The sequence below is a fragment of the Talaromyces rugulosus genome, chromosome I, assembly GCF_013368755.1.
Source record: "Talaromyces rugulosus chromosome I, complete sequence".
NCBI classification, from domain to species: domain Eukaryota; kingdom Fungi; phylum Ascomycota; class Eurotiomycetes; order Eurotiales; family Trichocomaceae; genus Talaromyces; species Talaromyces rugulosus.
The window spans coordinates 7,024,471-7,045,710 of NC_049561.1; the positions used below are offsets into that span (position 1 = coordinate 7,024,471).

Sequence of the window (21,240 nt, forward strand, 5' to 3'; positions counted from 1 at the left end):
GTGGCTTTTTGGACTCGGACAAATAAACAAAGGAAATAGTAGAAGAGCTAGCTTCACGATTCTTTCATACATAAAAGGAGATTGGTAAGAGGAGTGTATGTGTGGAAAAAAGAGTACATCGGATAAGTAGGTGATAGTAAAACATATGGTGCTTGAAGGGAGAAAAAAAAGAGATGGGTGAAAGATTCTATCTATCGTCGTTTCCATGGAAGGATGCTACGGCCTACACGTGGTGTAGCATCGCCGATATCCGACATGGCTGGGGTAGTAGGCACTGGTCGAGGCGTAGCGTCGGGATCGGTGGCAGAGTCAAGGTCCGTATTTTCCTCGGGCGTCAGTGGAAGCTCTAATTTTGCGGTATCATTCGCTTCTTCGGTCGAGTTGCTGTCTTTGGAGGGTGTGGAAATTTGCGGAACCGATGTCGGCCAACTCGTTATTGAAGTCCGTGTCTCTGAAGGATACTCGTGGAGAGGCTCTAAAGCTGAACGTCGCCACTGCTCGGGTGACTTTGAAGAGCGCGGTGACTCTACTTCATCCTGTTGCTTCCCAGGAGCAAGCTCATCTTCAGGAAGTTGAAAGGCTTCGAGTCTTTCCCCAAGCTCTTGAATGTCTGACTCCGGACTAGGAGATGCTTTTTCCTTGGCGATCAACTCTTCGCTGCCGCTAACAACGCTTCCACGGCTATTTGTCCGCATCATTTCAATGCCGAGCTTTGAACTAGATCGGGGCCCTTTTGATGTATGTGCTGGGCTACGATGGCGGACATGGTGACTGCCAAGTTCCTCGTCCTCGTCATCCCCGGATTCAGCACATTCATAACGACGATTCTCTAAGACTTCGCGTTTCGCGCGAATTGCCTCACTCGACCGCTGTTTACGTGGGGTGATCGTACCAGGCATTGCAGACGTAGGTGGTGCTGAAAGGGTATGCCCTAACTGCGGTATAGGGGGAGGTGCAGGATTGACAGTGCTCGGGTTTGGTTTGGTTTCGATTGGCAAGGGTGCCGCAGCAGCACCTTCTATTCCGAGTCCATCCGATACATCTCCCCAACTATCTGTGTGACGGCTGATAATGACGGGAACGTCTTCAGCCTTGATTGAATCCATGTCACCAAAGTAGCTGCTTCCAACAGAATCTGCACGACTCGAGCCTCTGTAAGAACTAGAGGGAACCGGGTGGAAACCAGACGATGTCGAGCTTGGGCTGTCCTCGGTATGCATGAGGCTGCGGGGAATCGGGGGAGGAATCATCAAGGAGTGTACTGGAACGTAGTCCTTTGGTGGCGGCTTCCATTGGCAAAACTGACACAATGCCTCTGTCAATTTGGTCAAAGTTGGTGGCTTTTCGACCAAAGAGTTGAAATGATGTGCCTCCGGAAGATCTTTCAAATACCCTGTCACGGCGATAATAGGTGTATGCCGATTGGCACTCCGAGTCTCACGCACCATACGAGCCACGTCTGCTCCATTTATTTGCGGAAGTTTGACCTCAGTCATGATGATATCGAATTGGACTTCGCTTAAAGCGTATCGCATCGCCTCAGAACCGTTAAGCGCGGTGATGGTGCGACAACGCAGTTTTTCAAAAAGGCGTTCCATAACTAGCCTAGAGACTGGATGATCCTCACAAATCAGCACATCCAGAGGACGGAAACTTGGTCCATCCAATAGGTTTATTTGGGATAGTCTCCTAGAGCTCTGGCGTCTTCTTTGTACCTTCAAGAGCGCTTTAGTACGAGGATCTTCGTTGTCGGATGAGGAGGGCGAAATATCAAATAGCTGACTTCGACGTTTATGATGACCAGGGATAAATGGCTCCTTTCCGGAAATCTGGTGCGCCTCAGTGTCCTGGGACCCCATTGTCTGTGATCTTGCTCGGATCCCAGCCGATGGTGTTGAGACGGTAGTTGATGAAGCAGAGAGCGAGGGGGGGCCTGGAACGTTCTTGTCCGGAGATTGAGCGGGGATCCTAGTAGCCTTGTTGGGCGAAGGCGCTGAGGAAGCAAGCTTGACACTAGTTGTTAGACGCGGGATATCTCCAAGTTTCTCAGGCATGGAACCAACCGATTGTTGCGACTGCGCCGAGGACGACCCGGAAGTCTTTCTGCGTTCGTGATTCTGGCCGGTACTAAATTGGACCAACAACGGGGAAGAGGGTTGTGAGGGCCGGTTAGGCGAGGAGCCGGTTTGGCTAAATCCAGATGGAGAAACGGGTCGATTGCCCTTGTTCTGTGAGAGGGTGCGCTGTAGCGGCATCGGAAGAAGTGGACTACTTTCAAGAGATGGTGCAGAACTAGGCGGGGTTGGAGACACGGTTGCCTGCTGTACCGGTCGTTGCTGAGCCTGCATGGCTTCCTGTCGTAATCGATGGATAACATCCTTATTAGCTTTCTCCAGCATGGACAGGTTTTTAAAGTTGAAGTTCCCAAAGTCGTCATCCAAGACGGGTTCACTGAGACGTCGACTGCGGGTATCTCGAACGTGCGGGGGGATATGTAGCGGCATGAGCCCTCTTTTTCCCGAGTTTGCTTGAGTGCGGACCTTGGAGAGCGCGTCATGCGGCCGGTCTGGATACTCCCCTGTCGACAGTGGGTATTGAGCAGGCTGTTGGTCTTCGATATCTTCAAATGACTGCAGAGTGGCACCGCGGGCATCAAAGTACTCGGTGTCCTCCGGGTTTTCTGGGTTAGGGACAAATTCTGCCTTATCTTCGAGTAAGGTCTCCCAGTTGATATCGACAAACCATGGATGGGCACGGATTTCCGCACCACCGTTCGGGAATTTTTCTTCAATGTTGGCTCCCAGGCGTTGCTCAGGGTTGATGGTCATTAGCTTATTCATCAAGTCAAGTGCTTCTGGGGAGGCCAATTCATGGGCTTCATCCGGCCAGTTGATCCGTCTGTGTAGAATATTCTCAAAAACCTCATCTGGTGTCGAGGCATTAAAGGGAGGATACCCGAAGAGGAACTCAAATAGGATACATCCTAATGACCACCAATCACTCATTTCATCTTGACCGACGCCGTTGATGGTTTCAGGGGCCAAATAGTCGGGGGTACCGACAAATCTTCGATTGTGGTCTTCGGGATCAAACAAAGCCATTGGAGGAGGTGGCATGGACTGCGACGGCGGGGTGTTGTGCGATGCAGTGCTGATAGGCTGGCTTACTGGGACTAGATGTGGAGATTCCCCTGCTTCGCTGGGAGCTTCATCTTCAGTGGCCGCTTGAGACGGAGGTGGCAGTGGTGCGGGTGCCTCTGTTCCTTCATTTAATGAGAAGGTACGGAAAATTGCGTGTAAAGTGTCACTTCCACCGCTATCACTTCGGTAGCCAGATGCGCGTCCTGAACCCTCCCGGGTTTGATTGAGACTGAAATATGAGGGCTGGTTGTAGCTTCCCGCGGTATCTGGAGCCATGATGGGGGTCGAACTTGGCGAGTGGCCACCTTGGAAATCAAAAGAAGCAGATCTTGAAGAAGCCATCGACATTGCTCGCGGAAAAGGTCCCTGTTTCAGTAAATCCGGCGCCGACTCGTCTGGGCTTTTCAACACGCGCTTTTGACGACCAACGAGACCCATGCGCGATAAGCCGAAGTCGGTTAGTTTGAGGTGACCGCTGTGGTCGATGAGAAGGTTATCTGGCTTCAGGTCACGATGCACAATTCCTCGGTTGTGCAGGTGGACAAGTCCAAGGACAACTTCAGCGATGTATTTCTTAGCCCAATCCTCAGGCAGGCCACCAAGGATCTTGACCAGAGAAGCGCAATCACCGCCGTTGAGATACTCCATCACTAGATAGAGATATTCTTTACTCGAGAAGGTCCAGTATAGCTTAGCAACAAAGTCGCTCTCACCCTGCCACATCATGATTGCCCGCTCTGCTTTAACGTTTGTGACTTGATTCTTGGCCACCATGTCTGCCTTCTTGAGCACTTTAATAGCAAAATATTCGGCTGTAGACTTCTTCTTGGAAAGGTAGACGCTCCCAAAGGCACCTTTGCTGATGGGCTTGATAATCTCGAAATCTTTGATTGACGGGGGTGCCGGGCGAGGCTGAGGCTGGCTCACCGAACTTAAGTGTGGGGAAATGGGAGCCTTGACGTCCGACGATGCCGTCGAGGATTGTCGGCGGTGGTGATGAATGTGAGAATGCATATACTGGTGTGGCGGTAATCCGTGAGCGGCCAAATCGTTTGTCGACAGCAAGGGAGAGATGCTTGGAGACGGCATACTCTCACCACTGGGGAGACGAGGCTTTGAAAGTCGCAACGGAGAGCCTGGTCCTGGAGCCCGAGCGGGTGAAGGCTGTCGGCGCGGAGAACTTGATAAATTGGTCAATATGAGACTTTTGCGTTTTCTGCTCTTAGAACTCGTTGCGCGCGATATTCCTTTCTCGGATGATGGGGATTCGTTCCTGATCGCTGCTGCAATCAGTGAAGATGAGGGCACACTGCTGCTATCGCTATTGTCGCCGTAATCACTCTCGGCTAGCAGTGATCCGCGTTTGGTCGGGTGAGAAGACCCCAACAAGCCACTAAGACTTTTGTATGAGCGAGGAGTCGGGCATTCCAACGGGCTCGCAGAGCGAGTCGAGACAGCGACCGACGAGCCACGTCGCGGTGACTGAGAGCTTGATGAAGGATCTGATGAAACACGTGCAGTTCCTTCGGCGATCTCTTGGGGTTGAGAGGCAGCAGAAGCAACAGATTCGGGGGGTTGAGAGGAGTCCGGCTGCTCTCGCTCCGGCTGATCTAGTGTCTCCTCCTCTATCTCCTCATCGTACGAAGATGTCGAAGAGTCGGACAAGTCACCCGCCGCAATACGCTCTGCTTTGTTTAGGGCGGCTTCAATGCATTCTTCGACCATCACCGTGTATTCCACTCGGATTCTCTCAGCGTACTCGACAATACGGCGATGACGGACAACAGCTTCGACCTTGGCTTTGGCGACCTGTTCAGTGTCGGCAGATAGAGCGGCAAGGCCCTGTTCTTGTTCCAGCGTGTTGCTGCTGGGAGACTGCCATTGAAGGACCTGGGAAATACGAGATTCCGATTGTGGCGACAAGGTCCGCAATTCTTCGGCGCTGTCTCCCCGGGTTTCTTTGAGTGCCGGGGTGCTAATTTCCAAGGCAGTGTCGCAGAGGTCTAGGACAAGCTCAGCGATTCGTGCTAAAGGTCTCCGGACTGCAAAAGAACGACCTCGTCCATGACCAAAGCCGGAGGTAGAAGGGTCTCGCGATAGAGGCGGTGTTGCAGGGGAAGAGCCGGGAGCCGAGGCCGGCCCTGACGAGGCTGGAGATGGACCAATGGGGAGGCCCTTGTATTCTGCTCGAGAGGGCGACTGGTTGTCGGCGGACAGGGGTCGTCCCTGACGGGCCTCCAGTGCGTCGAGTACTCTGACAATGGCGTGGCGGTGTTCGTCGAGGTTCTCTTGGGCGATTTGTACTTCCATCTCAGCGGTGTGTTCCTGCAAACACAGTTCCGAATGCTTCTCGAACCACCACGGGGTGATCTGCCGTTCACAAATTCGACATAGAATGGGCGTTGGGATGCTTTCTTTTGTGGTTCTGGCTTCGTCGCCTTTTTCGGCGAGGGTTGTCAGATGGTTTGCTAGGACTTCTGCGCCAACACCGAGGGATTCCACTAGGAGTGGAGGAAGATCGATAGTCACTTCTTTCGGTGACGTAGAGGGTCGCAGCATCCACATGGTCTAGATAGTTGTTAGTTACGGTGTCTTTCTTCTTTTTCTCTTTGAGAGGCGGAGAATCTGGGCTTACATGTCCTTCGCCGTCACCGGAGCGATCGTAAACCATGATTCCTTGAGCTTCCATATTGAGCACATTCTCGTCATTGTCTTCTTGTGCTTCTTCCTCGTCCATCTCTCCTGCAACCATGGTTTCACTCTCGCTCTTCTGGGTGTCATCCTCTTGTTCTGGGCGATTTGCCCTGGATCTCAACATGGAATGGGGACCCATGCGGACGGAAAAACGGACAAAACGGCTTCGAGAATCGTCCTCCTTCATCGAGTTGATAGAATCCTGAAAACACGTCTTGTTCGTCCAGAGCAGGTCAGAAACTACCCTGCCCTCCACCGATTCTGGCTGGGTACCGATCACCTGTCTCCAGGACGGGCTGACCCATTTGACGCGGCCATCGAGGCCCATGTCCAAAATCACGTTCAACGTTTGTTCGGCGGCTTCACGGAGGTCATCGCGCTCGGCTCGCATGTCCTCGCTAAAGGAACGCTCCATCGAGACGCGGCGTGGCTCGGCGGCTTCTGCCCTGAGGGCCGTGACGGCGGGCGGGGCGAGGAATCGCGGAGCATCGCCTCCGTCGTTGGCTGCCATAGTCTATGGGGAGTCAATGGCTTTTCACTGGCGGGGTGGATTTCACACGGCGGCGTTTTCGTGTCTTCAGTCTGTCTGGGACGGGGTGATTCGGCACCAAAACAAGCAAGGCTGGACGGTCTGCCAGGCAGATCGGCTGCCCGTGAGCAGCTGTGGCTTTGCCAGTAGAAGATCAGAAAGCCATGGCGGGAGAGACACGGGGAGGTTGTTGGTGTGACGCAGTTGGAGCGCGAACAATCCGACTGCGAACACGACGAGCGGGCGAGCGGCGAGCGCCCGCGTGGGAATGTGCTGCAGGGAACGATGCGTGGCCGGAGACGAGATTGTGTCGGGATCGAGAGTCGGTAAAGGAAAGACAGACGTTGTTGTCTATCTGTCTGCGTGTTCTATTCTGTTCTATCCGTCCGACGTCTATCTCCAGCACAGCACGCAGTAGCGGGTGGGGGTGAGAAAGCGGCGGATGCGTCAATCAATCAATCGAATTCCACGCAAGGCACGACACGGCAGAGGGCAGGCAGCAAAGTCGCGACAAGAACACAATAGCGATAGAGGGAAAAGAAAGCAGAAAATATAATAATCATAATCCGAACACCATGGGACGTGAGACGCAAAGCAGGGGCGGTGGTGGGCGAGAGAGTAACTACTGACTAAGGCAGGCAGGCGCGACGAATGGATGCGCTAGTGTCAACTTAGGGACGGACTTAGCGGTGGGACACGCTACACGCTATAGCTGGCCAACTGGCTGCGGCCCGTCCGTCTGACCCGACGCAGTCATCACGATCTTGGTTTTCGTAACTTCTTACTACGTACGTACCATTCTACATTATTCTATATTATTCTGTATTATAGTGTTGGCGCCGTTTCGTGTCGCGGCGTTTTTCTCGCATGTTCCGGTCTTGGCGCTGGGCTTGCTTAAACTACGAGAGCTGGCCAATGGGCGGGCGCATAACAGGCCCACATGCGCCCAATATGGACTAGCGCGTGGTCGCCCTTATCGTCCGGCTTATCTGCATTTTCTTCCTTCCTCCCTTGCACGCTCTCTCTCTATCTCTCTCTCTCTCTCTCTCTCTTTTGATATAATATTACTTGGAGTATGCTGTATGACTTCCTGTGGCTGACAAGGAAATGTCGCCTCCTTGCTCATCCTCGCCTGTCGGTGAGGAGGTGAGATCACAGAGGCAACACGCATATGACGGGCGGAATTCGTGCCCGGGTTGAGGTGCGATGGCAGATGTTTTGCTGGCAGGGTTATTTAGACTCTGGCGATTCACCACGCAACGAGTCTTATCAAAGACAGCCATGCAATAATACGCCACGCTGCCTGCATCTCCAGCCTATGGGATGTCTCGAGTATCGCGGTCATTTGCGCGCAGAACCGTGGTCGAGACCGCGCATCACGAGCATGACCTCACCACTTGGTTCTAAGTATACTCTGTCCGATACATCTATACCCCATGACCTCTTGCTGAATCCAGTTACTTGAAAGCTTGCGGCCAGGCACGTTACGTAACGGCATTACCATTCAAGGAGCCCTTGTTCATACATTATTCAAATGTTCTGGAATGCGCAGGGAGCGGTCAACCGAGTCAACTGACCTACTGCGGTGCCTCAGGCAGCCACCAAGCCACTGTCAATCCGCCAGCTTTGCTTGTTCCGGGTGAAACAGACTAAACAACTGGTCTCATGATCGATGAGTTATGCTGGTGGGGGAAACACTGTGTCGGACACAGAGGGGTTCCGGCCAATCCAGCAGCAATTGGCAAATAGCCTCACAGCCCTCTTACTCGCGACGATGTGGCAACTGCACGTACAAAGCACACCGTTGTAGTACTTACTCCTGCGTACATGAGGTGATGGCGATCTTTACTAGACTCCCCACGTAGTTGGCTATTTTTTGCGCTCTTCTCCAGGGAACCCCGCACTGCGTTCCCCGGAATTGAGTCGATCGCGGGCTAGTTTGTGGTAGTTTATAGTAGTGTGTGTAGTGGATGCCTTAAATGGTAATCGCAATCGTTAATTATTAATTTGACGACTGTGAAAACTTAATTACGATCCACCATTGATTCTCCATACCACCAAAAGAGACTCCTTGGTGGGTTTCTTAGCAATTGAGTCGTCCAATTAATGTTTCTGCTCGTCAGAACTTCCAGTTTAAACTACATTTATATGACAAAAATACCTCTAATAATTTTACTTCTAAATAAATATTTTAGAGGGGAAAATATAATACGATATGGGCTCGGTTGGAATTATTTTCTAGTTTAGTGATGCTTTTTATAGTTTGCCGGGACAAGTACAGCTGAGACGAATAACTGTGGCCTCATGATTCAATCTGCACTTGTAAGCTACATGCATTAACCCTAATTATGGTACATATTAAAAAAACAAAGACATCTTCATCACCATGTATGCAATGTCACAACCTTCTTGTAAGTGGAATCTTCTTACCTAAAACGCACCAGGGCGAGGCTCTAGGTTTCGCTTCAATCTTATCGGCCATGCTCAAGTGCGATATAAATTTTAACAGAGAATAAGGTCGCCCTACATGCAACAGTTGAAAGACAGGGATTCCCAGGGATATTATTTATTCAAATGTCAGCAATTTCCACAAGTCCAGCATCGCGACAAGAGTACGCCTCCTTTTTGGCGGATCCTCAGTGCCTATGGAATGTTATCATTCTCAACGGATCCTGGCATGTAGCGCTGGCTTCGAGCCAGGAACCTGTGTTATACTCAACACCATTAGCGCAGTTCATCCGTGGAATATGCAGTGCAGTGATATCACAAAAAAGCAACCTTCTCATAATCTTCCAAGAATAGAAAGAAAGCCTCAAGGCTTCCGAAACTGATAGTTTATTCGACGACGGGTCATTCAGCAAATCCCGTACCTACCATCGGATTATTGCAACCTGTTATGATTTATATACTTCTGTCTAGAGTAGTCTGAAATTTCTCGACGAATACAAAGCCAATCAATTGGCTAGGCTGCGGGACACTGCTCATACTTTTGAGAAACCTGGACTTGAATACTGGACTTTTACGACTCAACGAAGAGTGCTCTGAATTGGGGAAACTACAGGCAGAATTTTGTATATTCAAGGAACAGGTTCGCGAAGCGGTCTCCAATATAGAGATCAAGTCTTCGTGGCCTGGTAATTTTTGGGCACGTTGCCACACCACATTAACCGATATTGGGGTAAGTTTGTCGGCCGCAGCGACTTCAGGGTGAATGCTGATCTGAGGTCGTTCCTGAGAATTGGTTTCCCGCATCCATCCTGGGATATGGGATGGGGCAACCGATGTCTTGACCGTAAGACCTTCGCCACTGAACCTCGTATTCCAAAGTTTTGCTTGGAGAAATATCTTATGTACTTGAGAAGAATACAACATCTATTCACAGATTCCAATCTGTGTTCGCCTTCTAGTGGGTCGAATTTATCTTCCAAACGCCACTCGTATAGTCTAGGTCGGTGATCCATCTTCCGAAATTATGCGTAATCCATATACTTTCCTTCTTGAGCGGGAAAATGGGAGCACCCTCAAAGGGGCTCCAGTCACCAAAATCCGCATTTAGGTTTAGGAAACCCGATAGGACGCACGATCCATACTCGTTGCATCCTCTATCCTCGGGCAAAGGCACGTTGATTGCACTTTCAAAGTGAAATATGCTTCGGCAAACTGACTTTAGAAAGTCGAGGTCCCATTCGTTGTTGATGTGCACATGGAAGCTATACGAAGAGTTGGTTTCGATGGTACAAGTCGAGATCAGTATTCTGAAAGTCTCTCGTGCTTCGTCACGCTACTTGCTTAGCTCGTGAAAAAAAGAATATTGACGAGACAAGTTCTACGGGCCCTAGTCTTTGTCAGTAGGTTTATAAAGCATGAAGAGGTATAGAGGTATACATTGATGGTTATTGTCGTTCTTTGGCGTGATTGTTACGTCGTCAGTGAAGACCACTCCGTGCTAGCTTTCCCTCATAGACCCCATCAACGTCGTTGTGGATATGAGGCTTGGGACGACGCGTAACGCGGGATTCAGGGTTATTGAAATAAGTGACGAGGTGACGGTAAAGTCTTCTAGATCTGCAAAGTTCGAGGAAAAACTCAAGCTCAAAGCCGACTCGATAACCCCTCTGGTCGAACAGGAAAGGTAATTGAAAGATAGATAAAAGGATGTAGGATGAAGGTAAGCGAGGGAAGTTGAGGAGGGAAGGAAGGTGCTTCTGTTTCAATGTTGCGGGCATAACACGGTATCCCCTTTTGGCCTAGCCCCTCGTCTGCAATACATTGAGCTTTCTGCGCGGGAGTATAAATCTGCTTGCAATGAGACCCTTTATGCGACAATTAGCAAATTCCAGTACAGAAATAAGGATTTATAGAAAGTAATGATGAAAAACATACCTCGGCTGAGTTAAACATCGGAGTCGCTGTGGCAAGGATCAATGATGGTTTTGTGTAGAACACACATGTGCACCATATTTCACCTGCACATGTCTGATATATATGTCAATGATCCTATCAAGACAACATTGCACAGCATCAATTGATTGGAACGCCAATTGGTTTGGAATCTATTAAAAGGCCAATTCCAGTAGCTACATGTATATAACTGCCTGTTTCGAAATTATTTTCTTACTTCCAATATTGAAATGTCCAAAATTTAACATGCAAACAGTATTCGCTCTGTCAACTGGTATATATATACTAGGAAAAAAACGGCATACACATCGCCAATGTCAATGTTCAATGTTATTATAATATTATCTAATTAATTGACACTGATAAGCGCTCGAATAAAGTAAAATACTATAAAAACCAAAGAGTCGTATACTATAATCAGACAGGACAACGGATGCATAAAATTAACATGTGTCAGCGTCGCAAAACAAAGAGACACGTGCGGTCACGTGGCAAGGGGCTCGCCCCTGGTGGCGCTCAGCCACTGTTCGAGAACGCGGTCGATGACGATGAAACATGGAAATCATTATTTTTAAAAAAAATATCAGGAGAAAAAAAAATAAAAATAAAAAAACCCCCCCAAGGGCCTGGATGCATGACTCCACCCTTCCCCCTCCTCCCTGTGCTCACTGCTTTTACTTTTACTGCGTATACTGGTGACAAGTCACAACTCGGACGCATGGACTGCGATTAAGATGATGAGGTGCATGACCGGCAAATCACACACAGCTGATGGAGTATACACTGCATAATAATTAATCTATTAATGCAGTGGGTGGCAACGATCAACGCAGCCACCGCCAAGACGCAGTGGAGCAAGCAGGATATCAACGCACCAGGATTCAATAGTACTGACAGGACAGAATACATATGATATGCATGTACGGAGTATTAGTAGAAGATGATGGAAGATAAGAGTATACGTAGCAGCAAGAGCACGGGGAATACAGACAACAATACAAGATAAGAATACAATATCCGATCGTCTATCTCCACAGGCGATCTTCGTTGCGGGCGTCGTCAGCGGCCCAGACCACTTTCTTTTCTCCAACGGTCCAACGCTCTTTCTTGACAGTGACACTCCCTCCCGTGCCGAACCGGCCGCCTAAATTAATGCTATGCGCCTCCCACCTTGAACTTTTTTCTCTCTCCCTCTTCCTTTCTTATCGCAGACTTTTGTTTATCCTTATTTTGTGTCTTTCGTTTATTTTTCCGCCGCCCCTAGACTGCTCGTGAATTGGCCACCGAGAGAAATTGCCTGTCGTAATTGTTTTTTTGTCGTCCGTCAACTCAACTCTCCTCACGCCGTGTGTTCGTCTATCAGACTTCCATTCGATCTTCACTCATTGTGAACCCTGGCCTGGTGCCAGAATGACGACTCCGGTGCACGAGATTGACGAGCCCAACTACCTCGGCCGGACTGTCACCGAGGATAGCATCGCTGGCCGGCCTGCCCAGCTCCACCTGGATACCAACTCTATCCCCCAGGCGAGCTTCACCGACCCATCGCCGTCCGCACGCCGCGAGCATGCGCTGAGGCTGGACGATGACCTGGCCGTGCTCGAGGCCGAGCGAGTCGTGTCCAACACGCAGCGCAGTGAGGGCCCTTCGCTGCAGCGGTCTCGTTCGCGCCCATCCGAGGCCGTCGACGAGTTTGATGTCGCGACCAACCCGCTGCACGAGACGGCCGCCATCTACAATCCGCCCGAGAACCCTTCTACAAGCCTGGCCAGGATCTTCAAGCGCATCCATCAGTCCAGTTTCCTCGTCCGCTACTTCTTCTACATCTCGCCCGTGACCCTGATCATCTTGATCCCGCTCCTGCTGGGCGCCCTCGTCTTCAAAACGGCCAATGTCGGTGGCGTGAGCATGCTGTGGTTCTGCATCTGGCTCGAGATTTTCTGGCTGACTTTGTGGGCCGGTCGAGTATGTTTCCGTTTTTCTTTTTTCTGTTGAGGCTGCAGCTAACTGACTTTCATAGATCGCCGCCAAATGTGTCCCCCACGCGATAGGAATCGTCGCCTCCATGGTCACCAACAATGCGAAAAAGTGGCGCGATCTGGGCCGCATGCTCGAGCTGCCCATCACACTCTTTCTCTGGTGGCTGGGAATCGAGATTTCGTTTCTGCCCACCATGATCAACCATCATCTCAATGGCAACAAGGCGGTGCTGTCGTGGGAAAACACCATGAATAAAGTCATCATCTCCATCTTCGTTGGCGTCATTCTAAACCTCATCGAGAAAATCATCATTCAGTTGATCGCCATCAGCTTCCACACCCGGACCTATGCCGACCGCATCGAGATCAACAAGTTCCAGATTGGCAGCTTGGTCAAGTTGTATGACTACTCCCGCCACACCATCACTGAAACCGACGAGGACTTTGAGGAATCCGGCAGCCCCGGACATTCGGGCACCAAAACCCCGAGGAATGTGGCCGGCGTCGCCTTGCGCGTGGGCAAAAAGACTCTGAACAAGGTCGGTGATGTCGCAGGTGCCGTCGCAGGCGACTTCACCGGCCGCAAGGTCACCAGGAGCGACCACCCCCACCAGGTCGTCCTGGCCCTCCTATCCACCAACATGGGCAGCCAGGTGCTGGCTCGCCGTCTCTACCGAACCTTTGTCCGCCCTGACTTTGACACCGTCTTTTCCGGCGATCTCAAGGCCGCCTTTGATAGCAATGAGGAAGCCGAAGCCGCCTTCACCATGTTCGACAAGGACATGAACGGCGACATTTCCATGGAAGAACTCGAGGCCGTCTGTGTCGAGATTGGTCGCGAGCGGAAATCCATCACTGCTTCGTTGAAGGACTTGGACTCGGTCGTCACCAAGCTCGACGGGGTGTTATTTTTCGTCGTCTGCGTCATCACGCTTATTGTGTTTTTGTCGCTGATCTCGACCTCGGCCGCTGGTGTGCTTACTTCGGCCGGCTCTTCCATTCTGGCTTTATCCTGGCTGTTTTCTGCCACGGCGCAGGAATTCCTGCAGTCGGTTGTTTTCGTCTTTGTCAAGCATCCCTTTGACGTCGGAGACCGCGTCACCATCTACGGCAACACGGGCGACAACCTGACGGGTGACGACTACTTTGTCAAGGAGATTTCTCTGTTGTATACCGAATTCAAGAAGATGCAAGGCCACATCGTGCAGGCGCCAAACAGCTATCTGAACACCCTGTTTATCCTCAACCAGCGCCGGTCTGGTGGACTGGCCGAAGCCGTGCCTATTGTCATCAAGTACGGTACTTCGATCGAGCAGATGGACGGCCTACGCCAGCGACTTTTGGAGTTTGTGCGCGCGGAGAAGCGCGAATACCAGCCAAACATCATCACCGAGCTACGAGAGGTCACCGAGGCCTTTTCGCTGACACTGAACATTGTGTTTTTCTACAAGTCTAACTGGCAGAACGAAGGCCTCCGTCTCCAACGACGCAATAAGTTTATTTGTATGCTGATGGTCTCCATGCAAGAAATCGGTATCGAAGGACCTCGTATGAACCTCCAGGGTGCCCATGTCAACTACCCCTATCATGTCACCCACCATGGCCAACCACCCAGCTATGCCGCGTCTACCCATAATAATGATGATAACAACAACACCACTCGTCAACCCCAACAGCCGGAAACCATCCTGGAAGAACGCGACCCGAACCTGCCCGAAGACTCGGCGGCCAGCACCGGAACCGCACCGCGCCCCCAGCACTCGATCTTGCGCAAGGGGTCTGTCACGGCGGCAGCGCGTGCACGCGGAGAATCCTTGTCGCGGCCGGGTCGCCATGTCGATTTTTCACTGGGCACTTCAGCAATGATGGCGGGCGATCTTATGGGCGACGTTTTTGAAGACCGAAATCCGTCGCGGCTCGAAGAAGTCGTTCGCAACGCCAATCGAGAGGCTCGAATCCGGGAGGACGAGGCCGCAGCATCACCTCGCCCATCGAACTCGTCATCGGCGCGGGTGCAGGGCGGTCTTGTAGCCCAAGATGGCCGTCGATCGACCGAGTCTCGACTGTCTTCGCGGGTGAGTCGCTCATCGTCGGCGCCGCGTAATCGCTTCCTGTCGCGCTTCGGTTCGCAGCACACCTCTAGCAGACTGGGCACAGATGAAGAGGACTTGATGGAGCAGGGCCGGTACGAGATGAGCCGGGTTCCTACGATGCCTGATATTGCGTCTCCTACGGATGAGCGCAAGGAGGGTTGAATAACGTACCGGAAGTAGAAGAAGTTGCGCTGTAAATACTTTTTTCCCCTATTCCCTTTAATTGTTTATAGATGGGTCTTTCTTTTTTGCATTTGCATTTGCATTTAAACAAGGCAGAGGCCAGGATTTGTTATGTCATATTGATTGATGTCCGAGGAAGTTGATTCCGGCCATACCTACGCTTACATATACTAGCGATGTTGATACCAGCCAGCGATGAATAGAGTTGATTGAGCAGAACATGTTTCAAAAAGAATTATAGAGTAATGGATGTTATAGTTAGACCTTTCTCCTTGGAGTAAATGTATATTCGGCCGATGACGTAACAGACAATTCCTTCCCGGCCGAGACAGCTCTTAATAATCTTTAACCAACAGAGATAGTCCAAGATGCATTGATATATTATTATAATCGAACGGCAAATTTAAATAAATTTACTGAACGACCATCTCACAGATTAGACTTGTCCAGCATGGCTGCGACAAGAGCAGACGCAATAAGGACAATGGAGCCTCCTCGGGACATATCCAAGCATGATATGGGGTGGCGACGAGTTCTGCGCAACTTTACTCCTTCGTATGCATATCTCTCTATCTATCACTGCATGCTTATTCAGATAGGCTGATTAATGCTGCAGCTGGTTCTCGGTCAATATGGGCACGGGCATCACGTCGATCCTTCTCAACACCCTGCCCTACAACGGCCGCTGGCTGTACTATATTTCAATCGTGCTGTTTGCGCTCAACGTGCTACTGTTTTTTGTGTTTTGCGTGATGACCATTCTTCGATATGCCCTGTACCCCCGGATCTTCGTGACGATGATCCGCCATCCCGTGCAGTCCATGTTCATCGGCACGTTTCCTATGGGGTTTGCCACGCTGATCAACATGTTTGTCTTTGTGTGCGTGCCGGCCTGGGGCGAGTGGACGCGCAACTTTGCCTGGGGTATGTGGCTGTTTGATGCGGTGGTTTCGGTGCTGACTGCCTTTACGATGCCTGCTCTGCTGTATATCCCCTCTCATCTTTATATCAAAGTACGCAAAACACTGACAATCCCCCCTCCCAGGATGATGCACATGAAGGAAATGGATCTGTCCTCCATGACTGCCGTCTGGCTGCTCCCCATTATCAGTCCCATTGTGGCCGCGGCGTCCGGGGCTGTAGTGGCCGAGATACTGCCGAATGCGCAGCACGCGCAGTGGACGGTCATGGCTAGTTACGTGCTCTTCGGGATCGGTCTTCCAACGGCGCTGATGGTGACGACGATCTACCTGCAGCGATTGACACTTTACAAACTGCCACCAAAAAAAGTCATTGCCAGCGTATTTCTCCCCCTGGGCCCGCTGGGCCAGGGCGGGTATGTGTGAGTTTTCCGCCCTTTTTATATATATCATCATGTCTATCCTATCTCGGATGTCTCTGACGTAAGATAGAATTCAAAAACTCGGGCTGCTCTCTCGCTCGGTCTTTGCGCATACCACGGGCACTCCGCCGTCAAATTCCCTGCCTGCAATCACCGGCGACGTGTTTTGCGCGCTGGGCTTCATCAGCGCGCTCGTGCTCTGGGGGTTTGGGCTGCTGTGGCTGTTTCTGGCGCTGGGAGCGATTGTGCATACGCGCAAGTTCCCTTTCAATATCGGCTGGTGGGGGTTCACGTTTCCGCTGGGCGTGTTTGCGGCGAGCACCTGTCAGCTAGGTCGCGAGCTGGGCTCGCCATTTCTGCTGGTGCTGGGTACGGTGTTTTCGGTGGCCGTGACGTTGTTGTGGCTTGTTGTTGCGACGTACACTGTCGTGGGCGTGGTCCAGGGGAAGGTGTTTCATGCCCCGTGCTTGACCGAGCTAATGGATACTTAGCATTGTATAAAAGATTTCTGACTGTAAGTAATAATAACAATATCAAATTTAGCAAAAGACAACGTATTCTATTGCAGCTGTGGCCAACTATCAAATGCCCTCCTTTCTTCGGGTCTAGTGGCATTTGTCTCAAAGACAATGTCCTGTGGCCGTCTTCTGAAAGTAACTGGCCCCTTAAATACTGATCAGGCTGTTGACTAGGACGTTAAAATGGTACGTGTAGTTGGGCACGTTTGCCTTTGTCTAGGTCTGACATCTATATGGAGATGAGAGACATCTATATATATACATTATATAGTTCCCTATGATCACTATTATGCGTTTATACTGAAAATATAGGGTTAGATAGTTAGACTAACTCTTATATATAGACAGGATGTTTAGGTTTGGGTTATAAGGATATACATGTAACTTTAAGAGATGTAGATAACAAGTACAGCCAAGAGGTATACATGCATACATGCATACATGATACATGTATATAGTATAAGAATCGACCAATCGGCAGCCGGCTAAAACACGCTTTACCGCTTCGGGACCAACACAAAAGCTCCCCGCATTGCACGCCGCAACAGCAGCAGCACGACAGCAGCCCAATTGCAGCATAATTTCCTAAAAAAAAACACAAATTATTCCGCTAGCAGCCTTCCCCCAGCTACGGTCTTGAGCATTGAAGCTGTCTCTGCACTGAGTGACTTGGTGCGCGATCGACAAACCAGCGGTGGGGCTGGTGGGTCCAGAGGTACAGCACCGCGGCCCGCTATTGGTGGGAAGCCCCCCAGTGGGCCCCTTTCTAGCCGTGATGATTGGCGGACAGCGTGGCTAGCGCCAGTGACGCCGACCGCCTGTTCCCAATTAGTTCGTCATCGTCGTCGTTCGTCCTGTCGTGCTCGCTCGCTCGCTCTCTCCGCTTCAACTTTCTCAAGTTTGGTTGCTTTGGTTGCTGTGCTGCCTTCATCATCCAACTCCTCCTCCTTCCCACACCAGAAAACTCGGTGTCTGCTGAACAGTCACAATGCGCGGCGAGGTACTGTTCTGATTCCCCTTCATCTTTGTTTACACCCCCCCACCTTTCCCGTTCCCCTGAAAGTTAGGTCATGCCTGCTTCTCCTGCTTCGTGCTCTATCCCGAATCACGCTCCAAGAGCAATTGCCTTTTAGCTTTTCCACCGCTGACACTTGACTGTGCTATCAGATCCTCCATCTTCACATTGGCCAGGCCGGTGCCCAGCTCGGAAACAGCGCCTGGGAGCTGTAGGTTCTCACCGCCATTCTGCCTCGAATCGCATACTGAACGTCTTGTTAGATACCTGCTCGAACACGGCCTGAAAGCCGACGGAAGAATCGACCCTGAGCCCGCCCACGATGTTGGCGAGTCTGGCTCCTTCGATACCTTCTTCAGTGAGACCAGGGATGGTAAATATGTGCCTCGCTCCATTTTCGTCGATCTGGACCCCTCGGTATGTCGAGCTGCCTGATGTTTGCTAGGAAAAGAACATCAAAATGCTGACCTGTCCAGCCCATCGACGAAATCAGGACTGGTGAATACCGTTCGCTGTTCCACCCCGAAATGCTGATTAGCGGCAAGGAAGATGCTGCCAACAACTGTACGCCTCCATCACGGCAAGACTAGCAATTCGAATACTAAAGAGAATTTTTTTTTTCACAGATGCCCGTGGTCACTACACTATTGGAAAGGAGCTGGTCGACAGTGTCATTGACCGCATTCGCCGCGTGGCTGGTACGTCTATTGCCTCGGCCAACGCTAACCATCCGCTCGCATTGCTGATCAGAGAATTTAGATAACTGCACATCCCTCCAGGGCTTCTTGATCTTCCACTCCTTCGGTGGTGGCACTGGCTCCGGTTTTGGTGCCCTGTTGCTCGAACGCCTCGCAACCGACTATGGAAAGAAGTGCAAGCTGGAGTTCGCCGTCTACCCTGCCCCTCGTGTTTCCACCGCCGTTGTCGAGCCCTACAACGCCGTTCTGTCCACCCACAGCACCATTGAGCACTCGGACTGCACCTTCTTGGTTGACAACGAAGCCGTGTACGACATTTGCCGTCGCAACCTGGACATCCCCCGTCCCAGCTACGAGCACCTCAACCGCCTGATCGCTCAGGTCGTCAGCTCCATCACTTCATCCCTCCGCTTCGACGGCGCTCTCAATGTCGACCTAAACGAGTTCCAGACCAACTTGGTCCCCTACCCTCGTATCCACTACCCATTGATCTCCTACGCCCCCGTGGTCTCCAGCAATCGCAGCTCCCACGAGAGTTTCAAGGTCAGCGACCTCACCTTCCAGTGCTTTGAACCCAACAATCAGATGGTTGTCTGCGACCCTCGCAACGGCAAGTACATGGCGGTTGCCCTTCTCTACCGTGGTGATGCTGTTCCCCGTGACTGCAATGCTGCTATCGCCTCGCTCAAGGCCAAGGCTTCCTTCAACCTTGTCGAGTGGTGCCCTACCGGTTTCAAGCTCGGTATCAACTACCAGAAGCCCGTACGTGTGCCCGGCGGCGAGCTCGCCCCTGTTGACCGCTCCGTCAGCATGCTTTCCAACACAACTGCCATTGCCGAGGCCTGGAGCCGTCTAGACCACAAGTTCGATCTCATGTACTCTAAGCGCGCCTTTGTGCACTGGTACGTCGGCGAAGGTATGGAGGAAGGCGAGTTTTCCGAAGCCCGTGAGGACTTGGCTGCTCTGGAGAAGGATTACGAGGAGGTTGCCAGCGACGGCATCGAGGAGATTGAGGAGGAACCCGAGTACTAGGGGAAAAAAAAAGCAATATTTGGGCTTCTTTTTTCTCTTTGATATTACTTCCAAGTCACTCCGCAAATCCCTTGCGAAATTATGTGGAATTTATTTTACTGTTCCATACTTTCCATCGTCTGTGTTTGTTTCCGTTCATTGAGCAGAGAGACCACGCGTCGCACATATACTCCTGCCCTTCCGTGATGATTTTCTGACAACCCTTTTTGTTTGCTTAAACGAATGTTTTGGTCGCCTGGAGTCAAACTCTGGCGACGAATGAACCTTTTTAATTCATCGTGATTCTTCAGTAGCTGAGGAAGTTTATTATTATTCTATTTGTAGAGATCGCCTCTGATCTATTGTAGCTAGTAAAAACCCTCCATAAATCCTCCAAACGCCCATTTATCCGATTATTATAGTGATGATGATAATGATGATGATGATGTAGTTCTCAGCTGGTCTCTCTCCTCTTTTGCGCATTCTCTTGGAGCGTCTTGAGCACGTGTTCATATGTCCACATAGTCACCGCACTGGCAGGAGCAGCTTTGATCAAGCTGACTGTTAGTCCACGATACAGACCGCGCACCCCTTGCGTCCGGAGTATCACCGACATGGTGCTGAGCACGCCGCGGTACTCTGGAATATTCGTATGCACATACCGCGAGCGATGCGGGCCTTGCACCTGCAACCGTTTGCGCACCAAGTCGAGCGGAAACACTCCTGTTTTAGCTGTGACGCTGGCAATCACGCCAGCCACAGCGTCACCGGACCCAAAAGGTAGATTGTCCATCTGGGTCAGCGCTGGGCGCAGGCCCTCGTATGTCGTGAAGAATAGACCCATGTATGGCACGATTTGAGAGATAGCGGCCGAACAGCCACGGAAGAATCCGCGAGCACCTTCATGCCGACCGATATCCCGGATGGAGGACAGTATTGACGTATATATTCGTTCCTTGCCCTGCGCCGCAAATCGCGTGCGCAGCAGATCGAGAGGGTATGTGAATGCTGTGGCGAGGCCGCCGGCGACCGCGCCCGCTACAAAGGACTCGACAGACTGTGGTAGACGGTGTGGGAGTTGCTGTAGGGCTTGGGTTGTGGTGCGATAAGCCGTGAACTGGGCGCCGCCGTAACAAACGTAAAGGAGCTCAGCAGATATGTTCCCTTTCCACAGGCTCTTTCGCTGGTGTTAGCAAGGAGTTGGAATGTACTGTCTGGAGGCAAAACAAACATACAGTTATCCCTTCTTCCCTGACAATCGCCTTCATCGTCGAAAGCGTTCCTTTATAAATCGGCCCCTTGATTCCATGATGCGAAACCGGGTCGGAGAGCGAATGGACTTGCAGCTGTAGGCGAATTTTGACAACGTCAAGAGGCGCAATGCAGAATCTTGCAAGTCGCAAATAGTTAGTCGTGGGCCGTAAATGCTTTTGCTTCATGTGAACAACAAAACACACCTTGAGACTAGACCAGCTGCGCCTCCTGCAATGACGACCTGCGTCTTTGTGCCTTCATCTTTGAGGTGTTCTCCTCCGGCAGACATGCCATTCGGCGATTATCACCACGGAGTGAAAAGGAAGGGAAAGAAAAAGACTTGAGGTCTAGGCTATCGCATTGAGACCGAACCGAAGAGAGGG

The 21,240-nt window shown here is 51.2% G+C and overlaps 4 protein-coding genes across 4 annotated transcripts; 2 read left to right on the forward strand and 2 right to left on the reverse strand.

Annotated features, from left to right (window-relative positions):
* Positions 1-191: 191 nt before the first annotated feature.
* On the reverse strand, positions 192-6,345 carry TRUGW13939_02397 (uncharacterized protein; the record flags this gene model as incomplete). Its single annotated transcript, XM_035485591.1, has 2 exons — positions 192-5,708; positions 5,776-6,345. 2 exons carry the CDS (start codon positions 6,343-6,345, stop codon positions 192-194), a joined length of 6,087 nt encoding a protein of 2,028 aa, XP_035341484.1.
* A 5,829-nt stretch (positions 6,346-12,174) lies between these two features.
* On the forward strand, positions 12,175-14,998 carry TRUGW13939_02398 (uncharacterized protein; the record flags this gene model as incomplete). The annotated part of the gene is made up of 2 exons (XM_035485592.1): positions 12,175-12,729; positions 12,785-14,998. 2 exons carry the CDS (start codon positions 12,175-12,177, stop codon positions 14,996-14,998), a joined length of 2,769 nt encoding a protein of 922 aa, XP_035341485.1.
* A 472-nt stretch (positions 14,999-15,470) lies between these two features.
* Positions 15,471-19,624, forward strand: TRUGW13939_02399 (uncharacterized protein; the record flags this gene model as incomplete). The annotated part of the gene is made up of 8 exons (XM_035485593.1): positions 15,471-15,574; positions 15,636-16,355; positions 16,432-16,810; positions 18,047-18,105; positions 18,158-18,311; positions 18,371-18,458; positions 18,521-18,592; positions 18,654-19,624. The coding sequence occupies 8 exons, from the start codon at positions 15,471-15,473 to the stop codon at positions 19,622-19,624; spliced, it is 2,547 nt and encodes an 848-aa protein (XP_035341486.1).
* Positions 19,625-20,057: 433 nt separating this feature from the next.
* On the reverse strand, positions 20,058-21,146 carry TRUGW13939_02400 (uncharacterized protein; the record flags this gene model as incomplete). Its single annotated transcript, XM_035485594.1, has 3 exons — positions 20,058-20,780; positions 20,839-20,992; positions 21,061-21,146. The coding sequence occupies 3 exons, from the start codon at positions 21,144-21,146 to the stop codon at positions 20,058-20,060; spliced, it is 963 nt and encodes a 320-aa protein (XP_035341487.1).
* Positions 21,147-21,240: the final 94 nt, after the last annotated feature.